The 7,853-nt window shown below is 38.7% G+C and overlaps 1 protein-coding gene across 1 annotated transcript in view; it reads right to left on the bottom strand.

The window, feature by feature from the left end:
• Positions 1-7,853, bottom strand: part of PRKDC (protein kinase, DNA-activated, catalytic subunit) — a 550,241-nt gene that overhangs the window by 384,095 nt on the left and 158,293 nt on the right. Inside the window, exon 26 of the mRNA XM_007949066.1 lies at positions 6,940-7,047. Within this exon, the coding sequence (XP_007947257.1) occupies positions 6,940-7,047 (108 nt within the window). The remainder of the gene's footprint in view (positions 1-6,939; positions 7,048-7,853) is intronic.

Genomic DNA, 7,853 nt, shown 5'->3' with positions numbered 1-7,853 from the left:
TCGGGGCCGACTCGACGGCACATAACAACAACAACAACAACATATAATTCTTGGTTGGAAATTTTTCTCTTTCAGGGTTTTATATATACCATCCCATTGTCTTCTCACCTGCGTGATTTCAGCTGAAAAATCTGAGCTTAGTCTTATTGGTTGCCCCTTGTAGGTAACTTTTGGTTTTTCCCATGCTGCTTTTAGGATTCTTTCTTTATCTTCAGTTTTGGTGAGTTTGATGATGATATGTCTTGGTGATTTCTTTTGGGGTCTATCCTGTTTGGGGTTCACTGGACTTCTTGAATGGATATATTCTCATCTTTCATCATACCAGGGAAATCCTCTCCCAACAAATCTTCGACAATTTTCTCTGTGGATTTTATTTCTCTCTTTCTGTTCTGGAATTCCAATAATATGTAGATCATTCCTTTTGATAGTATCGAACATGAACCGTAGGCTTTCTTCATTTTGTTTTGATCTTTTTTTCTGACTGATCCCTTTCCAAAGATGTATTGAGGTATTTGTCTTCAATCTCACTAATTCTCTCTTCCATTGATTCAATTCTACTCCTTTGCCTGTTCAATGTGTTATCTATTTCTGCAAATTTAGTATTAATCTTCAGGATTTCTATCTGTAGATTTTTGTATCATTTCTAATTTTTCATTTATTTTGCCATGTTGTTCTTGTATTGTTTTTCAAAATTGTTCTAGGGTTTTGTCTGTGTTTTCCTTAATTTCATCAGTGTTTTCCTTGATCTGTTTCTCAGTCCACTGAAGCTCTGTTGTTGTTATGTGCCATCGAGTCGGACCCGACTCATAGCGACCCCTCCTTGGGTTTCCAAGGCAGCAACACTACAGAAGTAGATTGCCCCATCATCCTGAGGAGTGGCTGGTGGATTTGAACTGCCAGCCTTCTGGTGAGCAGTCAAGTGCCTTAGGCAGTATGCTACCAGAGCTCCCCCATTGAAGGTATCTAAATACAATTATTTTGAATTCCTTGTTAGGGAGTTCCAATGCTGCTTCTTCCTCAGAGATATGTTCTGGGTCTGTATCCTGCTCCCTTGTTTCTCCTGCTTTATCTTGCTTCTTTGTGTGGACTGTGATGCTCTGTTGTCTCTGAGACATAGTAATGTTTTTGTATTTATATTTAATTGGTGATTGTATGTTGGAGTGACTTGCCCAAGATTTTCATTTTCTTTGGATGTTATCTACATAAGCAGGGTACTGTGCTCCTCTATTCACTAGGTGGCATTACTTATACACTCACCACCTGTCTCCTTTCCCATTGTCAGCCTCCCATATGTCCCTGTTGTCCTTGTCAAATGGATCCTATTCTAAGGTCCCTGGCATCCGAATGAGAATGCAGTCACTTTAAATATTCAAAATGGCTGCTGCATGTAAAAATTAAAATTGGCTGCACCCCCGGTCACTTTAAATATCCAAAATGGCCGCTACTTGTAAACAATCAAAATGGCTGTGCTCCCCAGACAGCTGAAAGTTCACAGGTCAGGTTGTCTCTCTCCTTGATGTTTCTCTTCCTAGTAGTCATAAGCCATAGCGCAGACATCCCTGTAGCCCTTGGCAACCAGGGCTGATCTTTAGGTCAATTCTCAGGTCCCAACACCACTTGGAAATATTTAGGCTGTTGGTCTGTTCAGAGTAGCTGACAGTCCGCAGCTCCATCCATCTCCGTACTCACCGTTTTCATTCAGGTTTTTCCACTAGTTGGTGCCTAATCTACTTCTGTACACTTCCTTTCAAAGCTCAGGACTCCAGGATTATCTTCTGTATCTCTGTCGATTGGCTTCTCTTTTATTTGTTGAAGAGGCTCTATGTAGCTTTCTGCCTATTCTGCCATCTTACCGGAAATCAAAAATAAAACTTTTACAGGTTTCAAAGAAATTGTATTGCTATATAAAGAAAAATCATATGGAGATGCTGTTTTATAAACATACTTTTCTATATAAGCAGCCCCATAAAAGCACAGTCTCTAAGTATCTGAAGTAAACAGCTATGGAAACCTGAACAACGACCACATAGATAATTATTCTGTTTAATGTCTGTTTCTCTCTACATGTATCCTCTCTTCAGATTCATCTAAGAAAAGCTTAACAAGAAAAAGGATCATGAAGAGTAGAATGAAAGAATTCTACCTAATCTCAGTTACTTGCTAAATGCAAAACCCTTGATAACAATTCCAAATAAATTTCTAGCGAAAAACAAATCATGAAAATGCAGAGGCAATACTGATTGCTTCTCTGAAGAGAAGTAATTGTTACATGTGATAGTTTGGGAATTAGCAGTAAATTCCTAGTAAGGAAACCCATGGACTCTCTCCTTGGATGTTGTAATAAATATCTCAAGGTGACATTTTTTCCTTGGACTTTTCTTTCCTTAACTGTCTCATTTAACTTTCTCTTTAGCTTAGGTTTCTTTCTGAAGCCTTACTTGAGCTACCTTCAAAAAACAAAAGGGAAAAGAAGTAGCCAAGATAGAAAGTTCAGAATAGAAACATTAGAATAAATTCATCTGAATGCAATAAGATATAAATTAAATTTAATTAAATATGCTTACTGAAGGTAAGATTTACTATTATGCCCTGCAAGGGCTTAAACTACAGATATAATTATGTCACCAGCCTAATAAACAATATTCACCAACCTCCACTGCTTGCAACATGGTAACACATAAAGGTGGCACTGAGAGTGAAAAGATACACTACTGGTAATTCTGCCAGAGATGGCACTGTCCAAGGCAAGCCAGGATGGATGAGCACCTACAGGCTCTGCCCTCTACCCAGCCTCCCCTCTTGATGCTCAAATGCACCATGTACCTATGCCTTATTTCCTGCTAAATGTCTTTCTGTTTCCTCTGGCTCATCTCAAACTTGTTAGAAAGTGATACATACATTCAAAGTGGAATGAATTTTAAGAACACAGAATTAATGGTCATTTGTTTGGACAACCTGCTATGGGTTTAATCGGTGCCTTTTATTCCAAAATCAACATATGACCAAAAAAAAAAAAAAAAATCACAGGCTGAAATAATAACCTGATATAGTAAAATAAAACAACATTTAAAGGAATCAAATGTAAAGTAATTCACAAAGGTTAAAAAAAAATTATAATAAACACCAAATGGCACTACATTTTATCTGACTTCAAGCTCAAACAAAGTCAATGAGATCTGTGGTAGAGGAAAAAAGACCCCAGTTTCAAACAGGTTCAATAGAGAGATTTTATATTAAGCCTTCGACAGGACAAGACAAAACAAAGACAATCATCTAGGAAGAGGGAAAGCATCAACATGTACACAGTATAGAAAGTTGGAAGGAGTCCACTGAGTCACAGACATGGGATTAATTATATATGATTGAAAACAAAGAAGGCATCACCAAATAGTGATTGGTGACAGATCTATTCATCATTGTTGCAGGCAGGACTACAGAAGCAAGGTAAGGACTGTGACCAGGACACGTACATAACTGAAGATTAAAAAGGATTATAGGATTGGTTCCTGGGCTTGACCACCTGGCTATCTGTTGTTAGTTAGGTGCTGTCAAGTTGGTGCCAACTCATAGAGACCCTATGTACAACAGAACAAAACACTGCCCAATCCAGCGCCATCCTCACCAATTCCTGCTATGCTTGATCCCATCACTGCAGCCACTGTATGAATCCATCTCGTTGAGGGTCTTATACTTCTTCACTAGCCTTCTACTTACCCAGCATGATATGCTTCTCCAGAGACTGGTGCCTTCTGAGAACATGACTAAACATGAGAGACAAAGGCTGGCCACTCTTGCTTCTAAAAGAACTGATCTGGTTACCTAGTACCATTCTGACAGGAAATATACCGCAAATGGGATGACCTTAACAAACAGGAGTTTATTCTTACAATTTGGAGGCTTTAAGTCCAAGTTCAACGTGCCAAGCTCTAGGGGCTGGGTCAAAGCCCCTCAAACTTGGGGTCCAGCTCTGCCTCCTGCTCCCGGCCCACTGGAGCTAGAAGTGTTTCTTCACTCAGACAGCTGCTGGCTGCTGAGGCTGACAAACCCAAGGTTGACAAGGAAAAAGGTACAGTCCCAATGTTACCAAACCACATGGCAGGCCATTAACTTAAGTCTATTGTAAGTCCCAAGGTCGGCAGAGCATAGCACGCTGCTGAGCAATGACACGGCTACAAGCAGGGTCCAAGAGTACCACAGGCTAGAGACCATTCCCAAAGCTGCTTCATATATACGGGAAGCAGACCACAAACCCAAAGAAGCTATTCAGCTGCTTGTGGTAGATCCCACCCTGGAGGTGACTGTCAGTCTCATCATGGGGAATAACTACCACCAGCTGCCCAGCCACTCAATTAGGCCTAGCCAAGCTGACATACAAACATAACCACCACAAGCACATTCCAGCTGTACTACCTCCAAGACAGATTTGTTCCTTCTTCTAGAAATCTATGGCACCTTCAATATTCTTCATGAACACCACAATTCAAAAGCATAAATTCTTCTGTGGTCTTCCTTATTCACTGTCCAGCTCTCAGATGCTTATGAGGCTACTGAAAATGTCACGGTTTGGGTCAGGTGCACCATTGTCTTCAAAGTGACATCCCTGCTCCTCAACCCTTTAAAGAGGTCCTTTCTAGCAGATTTTCCCAGTGCAATGCACAGTCTTATTTCTTGACTGCTGCTTCCATGGACACTGATTGTGGGTCCAAATAAAATGAAATCCTTGACAAAATCTATCTTTTCTCCATATATCATGATGTTGCTCATTGGTCTAGTTGTGAGGATTTTCGTTTTCTTTACGTTAAGGTGTAATCCATACTGAAGACTGTAGTCGTTGATCTTCATCAGTACGTACTTCAAGTCTTCTTCATTTTCAGCAAGCAAGGTTGTGTCCTCTGCAAATCATAAGTTGTTAATGAGTCTTCCTTCTATCCTGATGCCATGTTCTTCTTCATGTAATTCAGATTCTCTGACTATTTGCTCAGCATAAACATTGAATAAGTATGGTGAAAAGATACAAAGATATACACCCTTCCTGATTTTAAACCAAGCAGTTTCCCCTCATTCTGTTTGAACAACTACCTCTTAGTCTATATAAAGATTCCTCATGAGCACAATTAAATGTTCCCATTCTTCACAATGTTATCCATAATTTGTTATGATCCACATAGTCGAATGCCTTTGCATAGTCAATAAAACAAAGTAAATATCTTTCTGGTATTTTTTGCTTTCAGCGAAGATCCTCTGACATCAGCAGTGATATCCCTCATTCCACATCCCTTCTGAATCCAGCATGAATTTCTGGCAGTTCCCTGTCAATGTTGTCAATGTAACTGTTGCAAATATTTTTGAAATGTTCAGCAAAATTTTACTTATGTATAATATTAATGATATGGTTTGATAATTTCCACATTCTGCTGGATCACCTTTCTTTGGAATAGACCCAAATATGCATCTCTTCCAGCCGACTGGCCAGGTAGCTGTCTTACAAATTTGCTGGCATAAACAAGTGAGCACTTCTAGCACTGGCATCATTTGCTAAAACATTTCAATAGAATACCATTAATTCCTGGAGCCTTGTATTTGGCCAGTTCTTTAAGTGCAGTGTGGACTTCTTCCTTCAATACCATTGGTTCTTGATCCCATGCTCCCTTCTGAAATGGCTGAACATCAATCAATCCTTTTTGGTACAGTGACCAGTGACTCTGTGTATTCCTTTCATCTACTTTTGATGCTTCTTACATCATTAATATTTTGCCCATAGAATCCTTTAGTATTGCAACTCGAGGCCTGAATTTTTTTCTTCAGTTCTTTCAGATTGAGAAATGCCCAGTTGTTTTTCCCATTTGATTTTCCATTTCCAGGTCTTTGCACATTTCATTATAATATGTTACTTTGTCCTTTCAAGCTGCCCTTTAAAATTTTCTGTTCAGACCTGGCTACTTGGTGGTCCAGATATGATTCATGACCATAAAGACTAAGTCATAGCAATAAGGTAGCCACAAGACAATACCAGGACTCCAATCTTAATTTAAATTAGAAAAGGACACACGTAGGCAAGTTCCCCATTTCTTTGTGTGAGCATAACCTACTTTTAACCACACTGTTCCTAAGGACGAACTGCCCCTCCCTAGGTTTGCTCCCAAATTTGTCTATAAGTAGATAAAATGTTGGTTTAAAAGTCAGAAAGAACTTATGTCAAGACTCAAAATGGAGTTAGAGCTCCCTCTGTAGACTGCAGCCTTCCACAAACTAAGCGCTTCACAATTTAAGCTCTAATACAGATATTAGAACACAGCTAACAGAGCCTGCCTCGATCCTCTGTGAGTCAGGGCCAGGTCCTAATGATTCTATATGTACTACCTCAGGATATTACTATGTAAAAGATAAGCTCCTGTTTCTAAGGCCCTTTAGCTGTTGAATAAGAATGCAGGAAAAAATTTGATTAGCTCAAAAAAAAAAAGTTAGAGCATATTATAACTCCAATAAAAGTAAGTCCAAAAACATTCTTCCTTAATCCTCTCACATTCAGCACATGTGTACATATGCACAGAGGCACACATATGCACATGTGCACAAAAACACATGTACACATGCACACACAATGGGCACACATATATTCAGCCTTATTATACATTAAGTTTGTCAAATTCATAACCATCTTCCTAAGAAACATAATAAAACAAAAAATATAAATCAATATTTAAGTATTCAAAAGTATCACTGAAGTAAATAAACAATGACATACTATGCATTAAAACTATTTCACCAATTTCTTAAGAAAAAAGCAAAAAAGATATGATCTGTTTGTTGTTAATAAGTAGATCTACTTAGATACTACATATTGGTATCTTGACAGGTAAATTTTCTCAGAAATCCAACCTTAGACCAAATGCAACTAGACAATGGTTAATAACAGGTAAAGAATGCACTATGACTTACCAATATAGTTTCTAGTAGGGCAACAGTATCCTGACTTTCAAATTTCTTGTTGTTGGTGAACCAGTGGATCAGTTGCATGACTAATGGCTCATACAATTGCCTTGTCACCTGAAGAAACAACACCATTAGATTTAATTCCTCATGTTAGAGGAATTTTGGATTAGAAAAAGTTCCATTTAAATGTCATTTGCAATGGGACAAAATTAACCCATACTACATGGTTTTATTAGTTTCCTTTACTAGCTCAATTCTAAGATGAGTATGTTTTATAATTTTTCTTCTCTCCTCCTTAAAAGTCCAGCAAAGTAAAAATGTACATATTAAAACACATTGTTACTCTAAATAGGAGGGCACTTTATGATAGAAAGGAGCTCTGGTGGCGGGAGGGCACTTTATGATAGAAAGGAGCTCTGGTGGCGTAGTGCCTAAGGCATTTGACTGCTAACCAGAAGGATGGCAGTTCAAAGCCACCAGCCACTCCTTGGAAGGCAGACTGGGCAATCTACTTCCATAGAGATACCACCTCGGAAACTCAAGGAGGGGTTGCTATGAGTCGAATCGACTCTATGGCAGTGAGTTTGGATTTGGTTTTTTAGGATAGAAATTGTTGGGCTTTATTAATTTGTCCTACAGCAAAATCAGAGTCTGCTTAAAGTAAAACCAAAAGATACTTATTGAGGAATAGAGTTCAGACTAGGAAGACAATTATGCTATTATGAATGGGATCTTTGTAGATGTGTTTTTCACATTGTCAATACTGATACAGGCAGTCCCTGGGTCATGAGTGTCCAACTTACATACAATCCATAGTTACAAACGAACTCCCAGTAAGCCTATTGTATTAAAAATCTGAGGTATATCTTGCTCCAGCACTAGTAGCAAAGTTCAACAAGACAGAAAATAACAAATGCTGG

This window comes from Orycteropus afer, unplaced genomic scaffold (genome assembly GCF_000298275.1).
Source record: "Orycteropus afer afer isolate SDZICR_OR568_19922 unplaced genomic scaffold, OryAfe1.0 scaffold00236, whole genome shotgun sequence".
Lineage (NCBI taxonomy): Eukaryota > Metazoa > Chordata > Mammalia > Tubulidentata > Orycteropodidae > Orycteropus > Orycteropus afer.
This window is presented reverse-complemented; position numbering and strand designations above follow the sequence as displayed.